Source organism: Martes martes (assembly GCF_963455335.1).
Source record: "Martes martes genome assembly, chromosome: Y".
NCBI classification, from domain to species: domain Eukaryota; kingdom Metazoa; phylum Chordata; class Mammalia; order Carnivora; family Mustelidae; genus Martes; species Martes martes.
In genome coordinates this window covers 18,583,759-18,604,415 of record NC_137907.1, presented here as the reverse complement: position 1 = coordinate 18,604,415, position 20,657 = coordinate 18,583,759, and the positions used below count along the sequence as shown (strand labels likewise).

The window sequence follows — 20,657 nt, the reverse complement described above, 5'->3', positions numbered from 1 at the left end:
GACTGGGCAGCATGCGACTGGGCCAGGCTTTCAGTCCAAAGAGAAACTCTGCAAATTCCTCTGCCCAAGCCAGTGGTAAAACTTGCTCCCAAGGTGCTTTCCTCTGAGCGGCCCCTTTCGCTTTGTTTCTGTGTCTCTTTTCCTCGTTGCGTTCTCCTTCTCCACCTGACTTGCATGCAAGGGCTCTTGTGTCTTTCTTCCAGCTCCGCTCCAAGTTCTCCCTTAGACTGTGTCGGTGGCTGAGTGGAGTACCGTGCGGGGAGGGGATGGCCAAGTGAGCATGCACAGCCCAAGTGCCCTTTCTCTGGTACTCCCCACGTCGGTCCTTTGAGACAAGACCACACCTCACAGAGGTCTGCTCCGGGGGGCGGGGGCGGGTGCTGTGGCGGGATAGGATGCTTGCCGCCTGAGGTGTCAGGGAAGGCCTCGTGGGTGATGGCAAGGCCACCAGCGTTGCGGTTGCATCGTGGGAGGGCCTCTATTAGAAGGAGTGGGTCGGTGTGTCCTGGGGGATTTTGACCAGAAAGACGCAGGAGGAACTCCCTTGGCGTTTAGTGCAGGCGTTAAGTGCAGGGGCTGTGGTCGCAACAAGTGTCACAAACGCCCCTGCAGGGAGTAAGATGCATGGCTGTCTATGGGGCGAAGAAACAAATGTCTGAGACAGTCCGTGAGACAGCTCAGACTTTGGAATTACTGGTACAATCCAAACTGACCCAGCACTTGCAACCTTGCCCAAACCACTAGAGGAGGCTCCTCTGGTGTTACCGCAGGAACAGGAGCACAGCCTTGGAGAGGGAGAAGGCTGGGGTGGTGACAGGGGGAGGGGGAGGAGAGGGAGACTGGGAGGAGAGGGAGAGAAGCCCAGAAGGAGAAGAAGAGCTGGGGGAGAGAGGGGGAATGGGAGGGAGGGAGAGAAGGGAAGAGAGGGACAGGGGCAGGAGGGAGAGCCGTGCACAGGGATGGGGAGGGAGAGACAGGCAGGGCGCGGCGAGGAAGGGCGGAGGCGGGGAGGCAAGGACTGGTCTGCCCCCAGCTGAATTCATACTTTGCGATGCATGTAGACCCAAAGGACACATCGCCTGTGAGGAAGGGGCCACCCACGCGTGGGGAAGCAACAAGTCGGCTGAGCAGAGCTGAATCCAGTGGTGTCAACCAGGGCAGCTGTCATGTTTCCCGAAAACATGAGACAGCAAATGGGGAAGTCACGGAGGAATAGAGGGTGGAAACAGCCAGGGAGTACACAGACACCAAGTACTGTGATTGTGGACTGCCCTGTGTCAGTAACGGGGCTGGTCAGTAACGGGGCTTCACAGCACTGGAGTAAGATGTGGACGACAGCAGAACGGGCAGGTGTTGAAAAGCTGGCCACATCTATGCTCCGTGCAAGAGACTGGCCTCTGAGTCCCAAAGTCACAAAGAATTTGAAAGTGGGAGGAGTGAGGCCAAGACCTCAGAAGATGGACGGTGCCCTACACGGTCAAAGCAGCCTGCGCGCACTTGGCCCTTAACCAGGGGAGCGTGCTCCGTGGGGTGTTGGTGAGGACTAGGGGTGCCCTTTGGTGGCATTTCCCTTTTGGGGTCTAAGCGGATAGAGGGCATTGGGCACCTGCCTTCAGACCACGGAGAAGGAGGCAGATCAGCCTCGGGGTCAGCACGGGACAGACAGCACACGGGCGGGTGTCCTGGGTCTCGCATTCAGCAATACTCTGCCCTCTCCTCTGCTGACCATCTGGGGGACCCCAAGCCAACGTCCTAGGGAAGCCGGGAAGTGGGGATCATGGGGCTGCGTGGGGTTGTCAGTATGTGAGCGTGTCTCTGGACATGTGAGTGGGTGAAGGTTGTGTGCCTGGGAGGGTGAGTGAGTGTGTGCGTGTCAGGACATGAGGGTGACTGAATCACTGTGTGTTGGCTGGGGGTGTTGGCTCTGCTCCTGAGTATGTGTCAGTGTATGTGAGTGGCTAAATATTCTGTGGCTTAGGGCGGTTGGAACCCGATGGTGTTCGTGTGTGTGTGTGCGCGCGCGCGTGCGTGTGTGTGTGTGTGCGGGCCCGCACGCGCGCGCGAGCGTGCCTTTCCCTGCAATTTATGCTTCCGCCCAGCTACCTGGGCCAGAACGACAGGGTGATCTTTCCTACCTTCCCTCCTCCCACTTTCCCCTCTCCAACAGTCCCTCCACAGGGCCTGGCCCCCACTCGCTCCCGCTGTATCTGGGGCTGAGAGGATGACTGTGTCAGCAAGGGCCTGGGCCCCTTGTTTAGAAGAAAGGAGAGCCCTGGCACTGGGGTTCAACGGAGTAATGAAACTACAGTCCCACCCGTTCTGTGTGTGAGGTCATCCACCAGGGAGCATCTCTGGGAGACGGTCATCGCCATCCACCAAAAGTTGACACTGGACACGTTTGGCCCTGGCTCGCCCTTCCCTTTCTTTGACCTCTGTTATTTCCCCAGGGAAGGCATGGGCCCTGTTAGCTGGCCTTTCGCTCATCTCCTCTCCCTGCCCACCTCCACCATCCCTAGGGGAAGGACCTCTGCCACGCTGGGATGCAGTCCCAGAGCTCGTGTGACCTGGACCTCTGGGCCAGCATACGGCCCCACCCCTTCCACGGAATAAGGATGCCGGGGCAGAGTAGTAAGCATCGACGGGAATCCCATGAGCTCAGGCTCCCCACCTGCCCCTTTCCATGAAGACGACCGTGTGTGAGCGTACACACAGTAACACACATAAACACGGTTGACGTCGTTTTTCCACATTTCAGTATTTTTACAGGGGGCCTCAATCGGCCCTGTGTTTCTCCCAGGCACCAGACTGGAGGTGTTCCCTGTGGGAGGGACCAGGCTGATCATCCGGCTCCATCTGAAGGTCCTGGACTCTTTCCGGGTCAAGGGCAAGGCTTCTGCGTATTCACCTCAACATGCTCAAGTTCCCTGGGAGAGACGGAGACACAGACACAGACACACGGGCACACAGTCACCCGGGCACACATGAGGCGGCCGGTGAGTATCCTCTACGGGCCACACGCAGGTTTGCTTGAGGGTTTCAAGGCCCTTTCGGGGAACGGAGGCCATTCTCCCCTGCCCCTCTCCCCGGCCCTTGATGGCGATCCCCCTACATTTCCTCCACCCACATAGCAACGGTATCTGTGCACGCTCTCCAGTGTTCTCTGGCTGATTGTGGTGGGCACAGGAGATTGCCCAGGGAGATGACTGGGAGGACTCTACCGATGAACACACAAAAGTGACGGGGTGACGCATGAGCCTTTACGCCAGGGAACGCAGACATCTGCGCCAAGGCTGGCAAGAGGTGCTTAGGTGGGCTCAAAGCTGAGGCGGTGGCGAGGAGACCTGAGGGCAGGAGTTCACGGCCAGGGAGTGGCACTTCCCGCAAGGCAGCTGCTGAGCCGACTGCTTCTCCGGCTCTGCTCACTGGTGTTGCCGGACCCGCCTGCCTCAAGCTTCCCAGGCAGAACCAGTTTGACACCGCCCTCCCCGACTCACGGTGATGCCCTTTGGACACGGGGTCACCGCCTCTTGAGTGTTCCTCTAAGCCTCCGTTTCTGCATTTGTGGAGCCCAGCTCCCACGGAGCCGCACGGAGCATTTTCAGCACCCACGCCCTGGGCGTCTCACCTGCCCTCCTCTCAGTTCCCTCTGCTGGGGCCTTCTTCCTCACGTAGTACTGCAGGGGATCGGGCCACAGGTCGTCCATGATGATCTGGCAGGGGAAACGGGGCAGGGCTCAGATGCACATCCCAGTCCGCTGGGGAGCACAGGCAGGTTCACGTGCGCGGTTTGTCACAGGGACCCACCTCAGCTATCCTGCTAGGCCCGGCAAAGCTGTGGTCAGAGAACCAGCTGAAGAAGTTAAGGCTGCTCTTGTGGCGTCTGCGGCTACAGGCCTCCTGTTCGTAACAGTGGTGCCACTGGATGGGAGTGGAATGAGACGGCTCGTACCCTGCAAGAGGAAGGGTCCGTGCGAAGGCGCTGGATGATGCATCAGGTTCAACCCTGCCGCCTCCACCTGCTACCGCCCATCCACGCAGAGGCCCCTTACCAGCAGCCCTGAGGACATACTCCTTCTCAACGACGTCGTTGCGGAAGTAGGAGTTCTCGCGAAAGAAGAGCAGGATCTTGCGGCCATCACGGGGAGACTCGAGTTCCTCCACCTGCCGGGCGGCAAAGTGGGGGAGAGGGTTGAGATCTCTGTCCAGCAGACCCTTCCCCTCCTGGCCTTGGGGAGGAATCGCTTCTGTTACCCCCTCTTCTCCCATCCCCCAGGCCGGGCCTCCATCTCCCGGGCCAGACCTTCAAATCCGTCATGGAGCCAAGTATGCCTTCATCTTGCTCACTGAGCATGGCTGACATCTGCGGGTGGTTCACAAACTGCTTCGGGTCAAGGACTCTCCGAGGGCTGGAGAAGAAAGAGCTACAACAACAGAGCAGGTCTGCACAGCAAGTGCGCCCTGCATCTCCCCTCCTACCACCGGGACCCACTCCACCTCACAGATTGTGTCAAGGGCCCCTGCGCCCCCGCACGGCCTGCTGCATTAGTTAGTTAGGTAATTCCCTGCTGGGCACTAACACAGAAAGCTGGAAATCCTCGGTGACCTCCCTGCCCACCCACGGCCCCCTCCCCGGCACATCGAGGGCAACCTGCGGCCCCACCAGGGACCCCCACCCGGAAGCAGGGATTCGAAACTGTCGTGATCACCGAGGCATGAGCCAGGCCACCACAACGCAGGCCCCCTGCCACAGGAGTCTCCTGCGCTAGCCCGGCCACATCGGGGTCCCTCCGTGAAGGTATCAAGGATACAGCCTTGGCCCAGAAGCCAGGGATGCCCCGGATGAGGGCGCTTCGGTGGTCCAGGTGACGCCGTCGCCTCTGCCAGAACCTGAGCTTGAGCCCAGAGTAGGCCCTGCTGGCGTCTTTGTTCATGGGCTCCAGCTCTGACTGCAGGGCCTCGAGGGCCTGGGGCGGGGACGGGGGCGGACCTGGCCGTGCCTCTGGCCGTTCTTCCCCTTCCTGCTTCTCCTGCAGCTCCTGCGCTTCTCGCTCCTTCTGGCTCTCCTCCCAGGCCTCTTCCCTCCTGTCTTCCTCCTCCTCCTCCTCCTCCTGCACCTCTGGTACCTCTGCAACCTCATCCTCAACAGCCTCCTCCTCCTCCTCCTCCTCTTCCTCCTCCTCCTCCTCCTCCTCTTCCTCCTCCTCCTCCTCTTCCTCCTCCTCCTCCTCTTCCTCCTCCTCCTCCTCAGTCTCCTCGCCCTCCTCAGCCTCCCCCTCTTCTTCAGCCTCACTGCCAACCTCCCTAGCCTCGTCGTCCTCGTCCTCGTCCTCCTCCTCAGTCTCCCCGGGGTCCTCTGCCACCTGGACCACCGCAAGCTGCCACACCAACATTACGTCATCCCCCACTAGCACAAGCTCCACCACCAGGATGGCGCCCTCTCTCTCCCAACGGCCCTCCTCGTCCTGCGCTGGCTCTGCCGCCATCCCCACGCCTAGGCCCAGCAGCACCTTCGCCTCTCTTCTGGGGGTGGGGCTATATGTCCGCGGACAGCCGCGTCCCGATGGACCCCTCCCTCGACGGAGTCGGTCAGGATTGGGGGGCAGTCCCGCGTCCCATGTGGCCCCCAGCTGGGGCAGCTGCGGAGGAACGGAGCAGGAGGGGTGAGCACGCGGCTCCCGCAGGCGGCCCGGCAGTGGAGCTCCGCGGCCCAGCGAAGGGGGGACGTCAGCCGTCTCCTCGCAGAAGCCACCGGAGTCTGGGACGCATGCGCACAAGGGCTTCCGGCCAGGAGGCCACGGGGCCGAGGTGGAGGTGGCACGCGTGGGGCCTCGGCGCGAAGGAGGCCTGATCCACGCCCAGGACAATGGCCGGACCCCAGGTGCTGCCAGCGGCAAGGCCGTGGGCGTGGCCGCCACAGGCCCCGCCCCTCACCCCCTGCGGGAGCCGGCCAGGGAGGCAGCCAGTGCGCCTCCTCCAGGGTGGCCTCGGGCTCTACCTAAGGCGCCCCAGGCCCCAGGGCCCACAACCCCCTCCCCTCCATCCCGTGGCCTCCTCCAGCCCGCTCTCCACCCGGTGTTTGTAGCCTGTCAATGCGAAACCGTCCCTTGCCCTTCCCCAACACGATCGTCCAAGACTGAGGACAGCGTATGCACCACCGGGAACCCTGGCCTAGCGTGCGTGGAAACGTCAGCCCAGGCATTGCGGAATAGGGCCATTCCAGGAGACAGAGGTCGGAAGCGGTCTGCCTGTTCGGGGCACGGGGCTAGGGGGCGGGGGTTCGGCCACAGTTTGCCCCCAGGCCACGTCCTTGGCTGCTCAGGAGAAGAGGGACCGAGAGTGCTCAATCCGTCTCTCCGCCTGTCCTTTCCCCATGCTCTGCTCTCCCTCTTCCCCCGACTCGGTGTTTGTCTTCAGGGCGCTGTTTCTCTGCCCACTCTCTGGCCACAGGGTCTCTGGAAGATGAAGGCTTCAGGAAGCAAGATGCAGAAGCCTGTCCGAGCACCTCCTTTCCCATGAAATAAGAGCCCTCTTCTCCTCTGTGACTAGCCACTGGTCACGTGACCAGGGAAAGGGTCCCAAGCTGGGTGCCCCCGACACAAACACACACAGACACACACACACACACACACACACACACTTACCCACAGACACTCAGTGTGTTTGGCATGGAGCACAGAGGGAGGCGTGCCTTTCGTGCAGCCAAGGGCATCCGGCAACGTGAATCCGGATGCCCCTCCCCTGAGACAATGTCTGGGCGAACCCTGTGGATGGGCAGTTGGGCATTCTGTCTGGCGGCCAGGTGACTACAGTGTGCACCCTTTGGGAGGCCGGAGGCAAGAAGCTGGGGCTGGCTCCCAGGTGACACAGCACGTACGCACGTACCTTCACTTCCAGAGACTGAGTGTCTTCCGTTGCATTCGGGCGAAACCACAAATGCCGTGGGGAAGGCGTTCCCAGCTTGTCTGGCCTGCAGAGGAGAACACATCTTCTCTAGCCTTCCCCTGCGGGCCACCAGGTCAGACCGTGAGCAGAACTTGAGGCTGGGCCGTCACGTCCCCAGGGCTGGCCCGTCACGTCCCCAGGGCTGGCCCCCACTCGTGGAGAGAGGATACCCAACGTGTGGCTTTGGGCCAACAAGGTAGGCTTGGGGCAATTTTGGTGTGCAGCCAGTGCAAGCCGGTCTCCCCCAGCATTACAGGAACAGACGGGTTTCTTACACCACACCTCAGTCATCTCAGTCGTCAAAGGGCCACACGTGCCGCGTCCTGTACACGGAGGTGCCTGTCGTGGTTGCTCCGGCGGTTCTTCACCCTCCACGTGTCCCCGGCAGGTCCGTACCGACTCTTGAGGCCACGGCATCTTCTGTGCCCTCGCACAGGTCTTCTTCGGCTCCGTCTCCTGAACCGGCGGTGGATGCGTGGCTCTGCGCCATGGCTCCACTCCATGGGCGGCTGGACTAATGTTATCGCGGGGGTTCGAGCTGCGCAGAGTTCATGCCGGCTGCCTTCTAAGGTGCCAGCGGTGTTCAGTACAGCCGAGTGCTTACACACCCGTGTGTTCAGACCAAGGTTTCTTTGCGTGCCCACAGGTACCCGTGTGGGCAGCTGGCTGTAACACCGTGGGAAAGGGGTACACAGGCGTGGCCTTCCATGTACACACACGTGCATGTGGAAGCGCGTGCACGGACAGACCTATTCCGTTCCCAGCCGGGTCTGCGGTGGGTTTGCAGTGGACCGGATTTCATATGCACCCCCACGGCCTTGGACTGTGGTTTCCATGTGTTCAGCCATCATGTGGATGATCTCCACGTCCACTCGCAATCCAGGGAGACAGACATTCATGCAATGACAGACATCTGGCATTGCCCCTGCTAGGGAAGGAACAGGAGAGGGGCCAAAGGACAAGAGGTAAGCAGCCTGGAACGGAGACCTCACGGGAGGCTGGGTTTCAAGGGCACCTCCCTTGTTTCTTGTCCCCGTCGCCTCGACACACGTACACTGGAAAGCACACACGCATTCTGGGCGCCCCATCCCTTGCCTGCGAGACCACATCCGTGGAAGACCGTTGCCCTGGGTCCTCCTGTCCCGTAGCAAGCGTCCGTCTCCCAGCAGCTCTGGCCATTAAGCCCCTGGAGCGGGCGGTCTTCTTCAGGAGGCGCTCAGCCCTCTTGCGCCACGTACGTGTTTGCCCTGAACCTGCCCTGAACTCCAGGCAGATGTGCACGAGCCACATCCCCTGGTTTGCACCCTAAGGCCCTGGGAGGAAACCCGATGTCCTTATGATGCGCCCAACAGCTTAAGCCATGCGACCTGCGGCAGGGGTCCAATCCTAAACACCTCTTTCCGGGGCAGGCGGGGCATCCCCCAGTCAAGGAAGCGGAGCGCCTGTGTTTATGGGAGACACCTGGGAGGCGCTTTAGCGGCACCGTCCAGCCTTTCCTCTCCCCTGTAGAGCTCGGCAGGCCCTTCCTAAAAGCCCCGAGGAGCGAGCCGCAGAGGGCTCTAGGGAAAGTGGGTGGGGCGAGCGCAGCACGTTCTGGGGTCCTCCACGTCCGGATCCCCGCGGGCAGCCCCGCTGCAACCGTCAGCATGCCTGGGACTTCCCCTCCATCTTGTCGACACGATGAATCCCACGGACTGGCCTGGGGGAGCTGTGAGGCTACTCTCCAGCTTAGGCGACAAGGAGACCAGAAGACGTGACGATGGCCCCAGCAGTCTTCCTTTGGCCCGTTGCTCTCCACCACCCTAGAATTCTCCCTGAGGGGCTGTATCGGACTTGAGATCCCCAACTTGAGATCTGACCAACCGCGGGCAGACTTGCTGACGTTCAGGCCCGAACCGTGAAGCCGGCAGGGTTCCCGAGCCCGAAGGCCAAACCCTCCTCGACCTACACCTAGCTGCCGGGGCCGCCAGGAGGGAACCCAGTTCCCCAAGGCAATGAGGTCAGGACTCCACAAACAGCATGAGATGTCGGCATAGCACCACAGGGGCCGCTGGGAGGCTCTGCCGGGATCCATTCGTGGGCACACGTTGCCAGATCCCAAGCCCAGCTGAGGTGCAGGCGGTGGGGAACGTCGAAGACGGGGTGAGTGCAGGGCGAGCGGACGGGGAGGGGCGAGCCCCGGACTGGTGAGAAGTGGTGCTGGGAAACCCCTGTTGGCTCAGGGAGCAACAAGCTGGGTGCCCCTCGCTGAGGCAGGGAACACGTGCCTGTGGGTTCAGCTCCTCTCCTTTTCGTCCTCCCCGCCTGGTACACAGGAGGTGGACAAGACCGGCCCAAACAGGAGAAGAACAGAGTCCAGGATGGCCTTTCTACTGGGAGGAGAGCTCCCCGCAGGGCTCTTTCCTCTGGAGGAACGTGCTGCTCACGGATTCTTTCTTATTCTTTGCTGCCTTTGGCTAATCAACACAGAGGCGGGTACAAGGTTTGAGCCCCTCTGTAACACACACTGAGACCCCTAGGGTTTTCCCACACCGGCACCATCCGTGCAAGCTGCCTCGATGGGTGGTGTGCTTGACACGTGCCTGCCTTGCCTTGGCCCGTGTGCGTTTTGCGGCGAGAGGGGACAGAGAACCCTGAGTAACCATGGAATGCACACAAGGTCTGTGTGTCAGGAGGGACGTGGCTGCACTCCGCCACTGGCCCCTTTCTCCATAATCAGCAGAGCGGGAAGTGCCATGGGCCCTCTCCTTTCCCGACCAGGGACTCCCAACACACTCATACACACGTGACCCTGTCCAAAGGCTTGGGCACACATCACAGACACACACACTCACACACACACACAGACTCTCGACACCCAGACGTGCATGAGGCCACACAAAATCACACTCACGTGTTCTTCGAAACACAGAGAAACACGTGATGCGTCTGTGCTCGTCCAAACACATGCACATACCCTGCACACCCACACATGATCCCTGAAACCAAGTCATCGAGAGGCACATGCATACCCCCCCACACACACAGACTCACGGCACCCAGGCGTGCATGAGGCCACACGTAACCAGACTCACATTTTCATCTAAACACAGAGTGACATACAAGACACGTGTGTTCGTGCAAACACATGCACATGCTACACGCACCCACACATTATCTCTGATACAAAGGCGTGGAGATGACACATGCGCACAGACACACACACACACACACACACACAGACACATGAAAATGCAAACACACACCCACAAGCTCCATTCACACACACGCACACACACAAACACACACACGCTCAAGGAAACCTACTGAACACACTAAACTCACACTCCTCGGTATGAAATTCAGGCTTGTAACAGCAGCCCTTGCATACAGACACATAGGGGCTTGTAAACACGAACACAGACACACACACACAATGCATACGACTCACAGAAGGTCTCGGCAAAGGCCTACACATACAGTCCCGGCCCCAAAATACATACACACGTGTGTCGCGGAACCATCATACTCACACACGGAAATGACCACATCAAAAACCCCTGGCACAGAGGCATACACAACTGACGCCAACACATCGGAGCATGCACACTCACACACACACACAGAACACACGCAACCACACACACACTCCCCTGAGGATAGAGAAGCACGTAAGCAAAACCCATGGTCTACGTCATCCTGGAACACACAAGTAGCCCATCAAGTGTGCACACACACACACACACACACACATACACACATACTCTCCTCGAACCCACTGTACACACTGTGTACACACTCGCTCATGTTGATCTGAAGCATGCACACCATCCCTTGCCTGCAGACACATAGGTGCTTGCAAAAACACCCAGAACAGACCCAATTCACACGAGGTGTCCGGCACAGGCATACGCATGTGGCACCACCATAAAAACCATTACACGGGTGTGCCCAAGAACACTAACACACACACCCCAACACATCCACAAACTCCAGCACGCAGGCATACGCTACTCACGACGTTACATCTGAGCACGACACACTCACACATAGCCCTGAGGGTACAGAAGCATGTAAGTAAAACACATGGTCTGTGTCATACAGGAACACACACGTAGCCACTCAAACAGGCACACAAACACACACACACAGGTTCATGCTTCTGCAATCACACAGAGCACACCACACACAGTACACCAACACACACGTGCGCTTGCAAGCACACGTACACACAGACAACCCATACAAGGTCTCCGGCACAGGCGTACGCAGTTGACCTGCTCAAAAAGGAAGTATGCCCGTGATCCCCCGCAATCCAGAAACATCCACAGAATCTGACACGCAGGCATTCTCAAGGGTCCAAAACACACACTCATATGCGCACGCCCTGAGGATTCAGACACATGTGAGAAAACAACACATCCTCCCTGATATAGAAATGCACAGTCAACCGCTACACTCACACGCACGTACGTGCACACGCGCTTAAGCCCACGCAAACCCACATGCACTCCCTGCACAACCTATCTCATGTCACAGAGACATGCACCCTCAGCCCTACAACTGGAAACACAAGTTCACATGGAAACATGTACCCACAACACACACCAAACTCTCCAGCACAACTGTGTACAAAGAAGGCCCCAGAGAAACACACATACACACACACACACACACACACACACACGCAGACGTTGCTTAGTGAAGAGGAGACACACAATGAAAACACATGGTCTACGGCATAAGGGCATTTCCAATTGTCCCCATACACACAAACACACACACTGATTACAGAAGAGGAGACACACAGTGAATACACCTGCTCGATGGCACAGAGGCATTCCCACTTATCCCCTCACACAGAGACATGCCTACACGCGCGCGCACACACACGCACAGAAAAACACACACACACAGAGTCTCCAGCACCGAGGCTTGCAAGGGTGGCGACACCTACACGCACAGGTACACACCCAAAACCACAATAACCCCTGGGCCTGCAAGTCCCCAAACACACCACAGGAATCTGTGGGCACACAAGGGTATGCACACAAAACACTCCCAGGCAAGGACTACGGCACACAGCCTTGTATGCGTAGCCCTGCAGGGTCACACACCCAGCGGTGCCTGGAAATGCATACGCACCGAATACACACCACTCACCTCACCCAGGCATACAGAATTCTGCGTGCACGCATACACACATGCCTCTGTGCGTAGAAGCACACACCTACGCAAAAAAATGCACGGAACCAGCTCGCAGGCATGACACTCGGCCACGCAAAACCACAGTCCTGCTCACGGGAACACACAACCAAGAAACAGACACCTACACACTCGGCGTCCAGCACACACACGTTCACACTCGCCACACACTCTCGCGTGCGTGCACCTGAAGCCTCCACCCACACATGAGGCAAGCACACGTGGCCACACTCAGAGACACACGTGTGCACACGCCGGCATGCACCTGCAGCACACGTGAACACGCCCACACGGCGCCGGTGTGCATGCAGTCACTCGAGGCCTCGCAACACACTCACCCATGGGTGTGCACACACACAGACGCAAAACATAAACACACCCTGTCTCCGGGATGCAGGCATACACCCTGGTCACCCACGCGCACACACATACGAGACACACAAGCTAAGCGCCCACGCACCCATGACGGCCTGCACACAGGGGAGCAAAAGAGGACATGCAAGTCCACACACACACGTGCAGAATCCTACACACATGGTCCTCAGCTCAGAGGAATGCTCAGGTGGTCAGAGGTGCTTGAAAATGCGCGCACACACACACACACACACACACACACGGATGCGGACCCGCCCACAGCTGCTCCCTCACACACAGCAGACTCACGATGTCACACAGCCTGTGGACCACACTGGCGTACCCTCACATATCCATGGAACTGTCCCCTGCGGTGGGTGGTGTTACCTGCAGGAGGGTCTGGTGTCCACAGGGACGGTGAGGGACTGCCTCCCCCTTGGTCCTGCCGGGACCCTTGGGTTTGTGCTGGACCTGACCAGAAGCATGCATGGCCTCGCATCTCAGCAACGCAGGGCACACTTCCAGGAGCAGGGGAACTTGGAAAAGCTCTCCAAGCGATGTGAATATGGTGGTGCGAGGAGCCAAGGGGGCACCAGGGCCCCGCTCGGGAGCACCTTGGACCCTCCTGGGCCCCCTGCTCTAAAGAACAAGACTTCACCGGGAGAGCTGCACCTTTTTCCCCTCCTTGGCCAGATCCTGCCTAGGAAGGGTGGGGTTCTCTCCCCAGGCCCAGCCCTGCTGCGCCCGGCCCCCAAGCTCTCCATCACGCCCACCCATGGAATCCAACAGGATGGGGGCTGGAGGATCCCAGCAGGCTGATTTCCTCCTTGCCATTTCCCGTGCCCCCGACAGAAGCCGACACATGGACCCAAAGGGCTCTGTAACTTGTTTATGGCCCTTCCCCCTGTCCCTGCAGCATTGGGCAGGATACTCTCTAGCGCCGCCCCTGCTGATCCTTGTCCCTGTTTCTGTCCCGTGCAGGCAGAGCACCACGGAGACGAGCCCATCCATGTCTCTCAACGGTGGAGGCCTCATCAAATTCGTCTCGGTGGTCAAACTCGGGTGCTCTCTGATGTCCACTTCCACACAGCGGCCATGCCCCGACACATAGACACACGCATCACACACACACAGAGACAAACAGGAAAACACACACAAAAATCTTAGCTATTTGTGAAAACACATGCTGCCGGGATCGCCAACGTGATGTTGCGAGCCCGCCTCGTCCCCGTGGGATCCCTGTTCCTCCCCAGCGAGGGCGCCACGACCCTCCTGTGGACGGCCTAGGGCCATTTCCCAGGATGTCCGTATGGCTGCGGGAGGCCAGGCGGTGCTCAGGAACGTGGAGGGCAGCCCGGGAGTCGTGGCCCACGACGGGGACGGGACAAGGAGCCCGACTCCCCAAGATAGGCCGGCCATCCCCAACTGAAGGCGTTGGCAGGAGGACCGAGAGAGGGGCCGACAGCCACGGGAGACAGTTCAGGAAAAGGCGGTGGCGAAGCCTTGCTTCGCCCGATTGAGCAGGGATTTGCCGGCACACAGCATGGGGGGCAGGCACCTGCCGGACTAGACACCTCCTCCGCCCTGTGGGTGTGCTCTGAGTGGCCCCAGGCTCACTTCCCACCCTGCCAGCTGCTGCGTGGGCCCAGGCTCCTCTGAGCCTCAGTTTCCCCGCCATGAAACTGACTGTCCCCGGGCACCCTCCCCACACAGTTCAGGACCCAGCCCTTGGGGCTCCTTACCGACAGGTCTTCCTCTCAGCTCACTCCCATGGGCCGCCTTCCGGCCTAGGGTAGTACTGCAAGGGATTGGGCCACAGCTCTTCGATGATGATCTGGGAGGGGAAAAAAGGCCAGGTGAGCGTGGGGCCCCCGGCCCCGGTCCCCAGCAGCCGGGGCCCCAGCATCACCGTGGCGGACGAAGGCCGCAGGGGCCTCACCTCGGCCATCCTGTTGGGCCCCGGGCAGCTGGGGTCACACAACCAGTTGAAGAAGTTCAGGCTGCTGCTGTCTCGCCTGCGGCTGGCACCTCCACGTTCCTCATCCCAGAACCACTGGACTGGGGTGCAACGAGTCGCCCTATATCCTGCAGGACGAGGAAACTTAAGGGAGGCCGTCCATGGCCAGGGCCCCACGCCCGCTCTCGCTCCCAACCTACAACCTCTCCCCCTCCGGTGCCAAATCCCTCCCCCGCCCCCAGGACCCCATACACCTCCCTTCCCGTTCCCGGGGCCCACGTGCCCGGCGGCCCTCCGCCAGCTCCCCTGAAGCTCAGGCCCACTCTTACCGGCGATGCTAAGGTGATACTCCTTAACGATCACGTCGTTCTGGAAGTAGGGGTTGCTCCCAAAGGAAAACATCAGCCTGCAGCGGTACTTGGGATGAACCAGCTCCTCCACCTGGCCCAGCAAAGCGAGAGGACGGGGAGGGGGAAGGGGACTGAGCGCGGCTCTGAGCAACCCTGCCGCAGCCCCTCCAGCTGCAACCCCACTCCCAAGGCACCACCGCCGGCCTCCGTCTCCAGGGCTAACCTCTAAATTGGTCATGTAGCTGAGCAGGTCTGCGTCCTGGTCACCTGTCACGGCTGATATCTGCGGGTGATTCAGGATCTGCCTTGGGTCAAGGAGCCTCGACGGCAAGTGCTCCGGAAAGAGAACCGGGAACCACCCGGGAACCCCCGGCCCTTCCCGACCGAGAGCCAGGGACCGAATGGGGCCTGTGCACAAACAGAAGGCACCGCCACACTCCCAGCCTCCTCAGCGCTTGCCCTTTCGTCACCCATGCTCTGCCCTGGGGTGGCGCTGGGCTGGAGGATCAACAGGGTGAGGCCAGGAGCCTGCCTGCTTTGCCTTCCCAAGTCCGTCTGGCCTGTGCCCGGGGCCGGCTGGGCCAGGAGGCGGTCAGTCACCACGCTGGATGTCTGGATGGGCTCGGTCCCCCGCTCACGGCCGTGTTTGCTTGTGTGCTCCCCTGAAGCCCTGGGCTCTTGAGGGACCTTCTGTGCCCACAAGGGGGCTGCTCCGCTCACTTGCAGCATGGCTGCACAGCCAGGGTGCCAAGCAAGAGCCTGGCAGGGTCAGCAAGAGAGGGAGGAAAGGGGTAGTGTGGGAGGACGGGGCGCGAAGGAGGAGAGAGAGAGAGACAGAGACACCCAAACCCCGAGGAAGAGACTTGCAGAGGGACGGCAGGCGGGGAGAGAGCGAGCCAGGGTGGGGGACGTGGAGACGGAGAGGCAGGGAGGCAGGAAACGTGTCTGTGAGCACCTGGGCCAGGGGCCTCGGCCCGCCTCAGTAGGACCTGCGGAGACAGAGTTTGTAGCACCCCTGCACCATGTCCAGGGCCCCGGGGGCCGCTGAAGTCGGCCAGCCCGCTGACTGACCCTCAATGAGTGCAAGCGCACAGAACTCTAGGTCTGCCGTGACCTCGCCAAAAAGACAGGTTGGGAAGGACCGGGAAGGAGGCGCGCAGCCTCTCCATCTGCCCCACGCACCCCCCAAATCCTTTCCTTGCAGCATCTGCTCTGAGCCAAGTGGGACCGGGCTTCACTAGGAGTCCAGAGTGTTGACCCGGGTTCCGCGACCGCAGAGGCCTGTTGGGGTGCTGCAGCCCCAAAGCACTGGCCCGGACCTTCTGCTCAGGCAGCAATGCACAGGTCCCAGCCCCTGCCTTTCCCCCCAACGCCCACTCCCTCCCCGCACCCACCTCCTCCGGGACCACCCTCTGCTGGCCCCTGCCCCTCTGCTGTGCAGGAGAAGGCTGGGGCCACTGCTCCCGCCTTGGGCCCACTGCTGCCTGGGCGGCCTACTGCCGCGAGGTGCCCAGCGCTGGAGGCCTGGGGCCCACGGCTGGGGGAGCGAGGCCCATCCCCGCAGCTCTCCTGCCCCTGGCTGAGGCTCTGCACCCTGCTGCCCTGCTCCCACTCTCCTCCACAGGTGCCCAAACCCAGCCAGCAGGCTGAAGGATACGGCGTGTGCCCAGAAGCCAGGGATGCCCTGGATGATGGCCCTTCTTCGAGCCAGGTGACCACTGCGCTTCCGATTCATCCTGCGCTTCAGCCGCAAGTAGGCCCTGGAGGCTTGGGCGTCCACAGAGCGGAGCGCTTCCTGAACCACCTCCAGCGCGGCAAGTGCGGCCCCGGCTGGGTCGGGCCGGGGCACCGGCTCTGCCTGCCACAGCTCCTTCGGCCTCTCGACCTGCTGTGCTTGCGCCGCCTCCTCGTCTTCCGCCGCCAGTACCTCCTCGTCTTCCGCCGCCAGCACCTCCTCGACTTCCACCGCCAGCACCTCCTTGACTTCCACCGCCAGCACCTCCTCGTCTTCCGCCGCCAGCACCTCCTCGACTTCCACCGCCACCACCTCCACCACCGCCGCGATATCCTCCACCACCAGCACCAACTCCGGCCCCGCGCCGGCCTCCTCTGTGCCCCCCTGGGCCTCAGCTTCCCGCACAGCCTCTGCCACCACCCCCGCAGCCTCGAGGGCCAGAAGCGCCCCCGCGTGCCCGCAGGAGCCGGTCTCCCTGAGGGCCCCCGCCTCCTCACCGCCCTCGTCTGCGACCAAGGTGCTCCAGGATTCTGGGGCAGCCCCGCCTTCCCCGGACCTCGACTCACTCTCCATGTGGCCCTGGCCCTGAGCGCCGGCCGCTGGGGACTGAAGGCGACGGAGGCGGCACCGGCAGCTTCAGCTGCAGCGCCCAGGAACGCCGCTGGGCGGCAGCGCCTAGCAGAGTGCGCGGGCCTGGGGCACGCATGCGCACAGGCCCCCGGGGCGGGCGGTGACGGGGCAGACACGGGCGGCGCAGGGGTGTGGGGCGGGGGGAGGCACGCATGCGGCCTGGGCCGGATGGAGCCCCCGAGCCCCGCGCAGGACGCGGCGTGCTCCCGGGTCTAACCCGTGCCAGGGCAGTGGGCGTGGCCACCACCCGCCCTGTGTCTTGGCCGCACCAGAGCCCGCCCGGGAGCCCGCCCGAGCCCCTCCACCGCGGTGGCCACCGCGCCTCTCAACCCCAAACGTTCTCTTCAGAGACCCCTGTCAGGCCTTTCCCGCAAGTGCCGTGGTATCCCAGCCCCACTCGTCCCTTTCTCGTCCGTCCGTCTGGGGCCCCTCGGCTGGCGCCAGGAATTGAAATCCGGCGGCTGAATGCCGAGTGTGCCCGCCGCGCGAAAGCCTCCCGCGCTCCTTCTTAGGGGACCTGGGGGAGAGCCCGGGGGGCATCAGCTGCTGCCCCACCTGCGCCCCGTCACTGCCACGTGGCTTTCGCCCTGGGCCTGCCCGGTGGTGCACGGCGCCAGGAGCCCGCCGCCAAGGTGCTGCGTGCAGGGGCCATCCGCCTCCCCAGCCCCCCACCCCCCATCCCCCGCCCCAGCTTTCCGGAAGAGAAGGGAACTGCACGCCAAGTACTTTCCCTGAAGTTACTCTGCAAAGAGCCGAGGTCCCTGGCCACCGGGGTGCCTACAGAGCTGCTAAGCCGGCCCCGGTGAGGTCCGTGATTGCGACTGGGCAGCATGCGACTGGGCCAGGCTTTCAGTCCAAAGAGAAACTCTGCAAATTCCTCTGCCCAAGCCAGTGGTAAAACTTGCTCCCAAGGTGCTTTCCTCTGAGCGGCCCCTTTCGCTTTGTTTCTGTGTCTCTTTTCCTCGTTGCGTTCTCCTTCTCCACCTGACTTGCATGCAAGGGCTCTTGTGTCTTTCTTCCAGCTCCGCTCCAAGTTCTCCCTTAGACTGTGTCGGTGGCTGAGTGGAGTACCGTGCGGGGAGGGGATGGCCAAGTGAGCATGCACAGCCCAAGTGCCCTTTCTCTGGTACTCCCCACGTCGGTCCTTTGAGACAAGACCACACCTCACAGAGGTCTGCTCCGGGGGGCGGGGGCGGGTGCTGTGGCGGGATAGGATGCTTGCCGCCTGAGGTGTCAGGGAAGGCCTCGTGGGTGATGGCAAGGCCACCAGCGTTGCGGTTGCATCGTGGGAGGGCCTCTATTAGAAGGAGTGGGTCGGTGTGTCCTGGGGGATTTTGACCAGAAAGACGCAGGAGGAACTCCCTTGGCGTTTAGTGCAGGCGTTAAGTGCAGGGGCTGTGGTCGCAACAAGTGTCACAAACGCCCCTGCAGGGAGTAAGATGCATGGCTGTCTATGGGGCGAAGAAACAAATGTCTGAGACAGTCCGTGAGACAGCTCAGACTTTGGAATTACTGGTACAATCCAAACTGACCCAGCACTTGCAACCTTGCCCAAACCACTAGAGGAGGCTCCTCTGGTGTTACCGCAGGAACAGGAGCACAGCCTTGGAGAGGGAGAAGGCTGGGGTGGTGACAGGGGGAGGGGGAGGAGAGGGAGACTGGGAGGAGAGGGAGAGAAGCCCAGAAGGAGAAGAAGAGCTGGGGGAGAGAGGGGGAATGGGAGGGAGGGAGAGAAGGGAAGAGAGGGACAGGGGCAGGAGGGAGAGCCGTGCACAGGGATGGGGAGGGAGAGACAGGCAGGGCGCGGCGAGGAAGGGCGGAGGCGGGGAGGCAAGGACTGGTCTGCCCCCAGCTGAATTCATACTTTGCGATGCATGTAGACCCAAAGGACACATCGCCTGTGAGGAAGGGGCCACCCACGCGTGGGGAAGCAACAAGTCGGCTGAGCAGAGCTGAATCCAGTGGTGTCAACCAGGGCAGCTGTCATGTTTCCCGAAAACATGAGACAGCAAATGGGGAAGTCACGGAGGAATAGAGGGTGGAAACAGCCAGGGAGTACACAGACACCAAGTACTGTGATTGTGGACTGCCCTGTGTCAGTAACGGGGCTGGTCAGTAACGGGGCTTCACAGCACTGGAGTAAGATGTGGACGACAGCAGAACGGGCAGGTGTTGAAAAGCTGGCCACATCTATGCTCCGTGCAAGAGACTGGCCTCTGAGTCCCAAAGTCACAAAGAATTTGAAAGTGGGAGGAGTGAGGCCAAGACCTCAGAAGATGGACGGTGCCCTACACGGTCAAAGCAGCCTGCGCGCACTTGGCCCTTAACCAGGGGAGCGTGCTCCGTGGGGTGTTGGTGAGGACTAGGGGTGCCCTTTGGTGGCATTTCCCTTTTGGGGTCTAAGCGGATAGAGGGCATTGGGCACCTGCCTTCAGACCACGGAGAAGGAGGCAGATCAGCCTCGGGGTCAGCACGGGACAGACAGCACACGGGCGGGTGTCCTGGGTCTCGCATTCAGCAATACTCTGCCCTCTCCTCTGCTGACCATCTGGGGGACCCCAAGCCAACGTCCTAGGGAAGCCGGGAAGTGGGGATCATGGGGCTGCGTGGGGTTGTCAGTATGTGAGCGTGTCTCTGGACATGTGAGTGGGTGAAGGTTGTGTGCCTGGGAGGGTGAGTGAGTGTGTGCGTGTCAGGACATGAGGGTGACTGAATCACTGTGTGTTGGCTGGGGGTGTTGGCTCTGCTCCTGAGTATGTGTCAGTGTATGTGAGTGGCTAAATATTCTGTGGCTTAGGGCGGTTGGAACCCGATGGTGTTCGTGTGTGTGTGTGCGCGCGCGCGTGCGTGTGTGTGTGTGTGCGGGCCCGCACGCGCGCGCGAGCGTGCCTTTCCCTGCAATTTATGCTTCCGCCCAGCTACCTGGGCCAGAACGACAGGGTGATCTTTCCTACCTTCCCTCCTCCCACTTTCCCCTCTCCAACAGTCCCTCCACAGGGCCTGGCCCCCACTCGCTCCCGCTGTATCTGGGGCTGAGAGGATGACTGTGTCAGCAAGGGCCTGGGCCCCTTGTTTAGAAGAAAGGAGAGCCCTGGCACTGGGGTTCAACGGAGTAATGAAACTACAGTCCCACCCGTTCTGTGTGTGAGGTCATCCACCAGGGAGCATCTCTGGGAGACGGTCATCGCCATCCACCAAAAGTTGACACTGGACACGTTTGGCCCTGGCTCGCCCTTCCCTTTCTTTGACCTCTGTTATTTCCCCAGGGAAGGCATGGGCCCTGTTAGCTGGCCTTTCGCTCATCTCCTCTCCCTGCCCACCTCCACCATCCCTAGGGGAAGGACCTCTGCCACGCTGGGATGCAGTCCCAGAGCTCGTGTGACCTGGACCTCTGGGCCAGCATACGGCCCCACCCCTTCCACGGAATAAGGATGCCGGGGCAGAGTAGTAAGCATCGACGGGAATCCCATGAGCTCAGGCTCCCCACCTGCCCCTTTCCATGAAG

General features: G+C 61.0%; 1 protein-coding gene across 1 annotated transcript; it reads right to left on the bottom strand.

Moving 5' to 3' along the window:
- Positions 1-2,744: 2,744 nt before the first annotated feature.
- LOC308337758 (testis-specific Y-encoded protein 10-like) lies at positions 2,745-4,671 on the bottom strand. The gene is made up of 5 exons (XM_080795940.1): positions 4,301-4,671; positions 4,050-4,161; positions 3,805-3,950; positions 3,626-3,710; positions 2,745-2,924 (listed from the first exon to the last, which is right to left on the bottom strand). Exons 1-5 carry the CDS (start codon positions 4,358-4,360, stop codon positions 2,902-2,904), a joined length of 426 nt encoding a protein of 141 aa, XP_080652066.1. The 5' UTR covers positions 4,361-4,671; the 3' UTR covers positions 2,745-2,901.
- Positions 4,672-20,657: the final 15,986 nt, after the last annotated feature.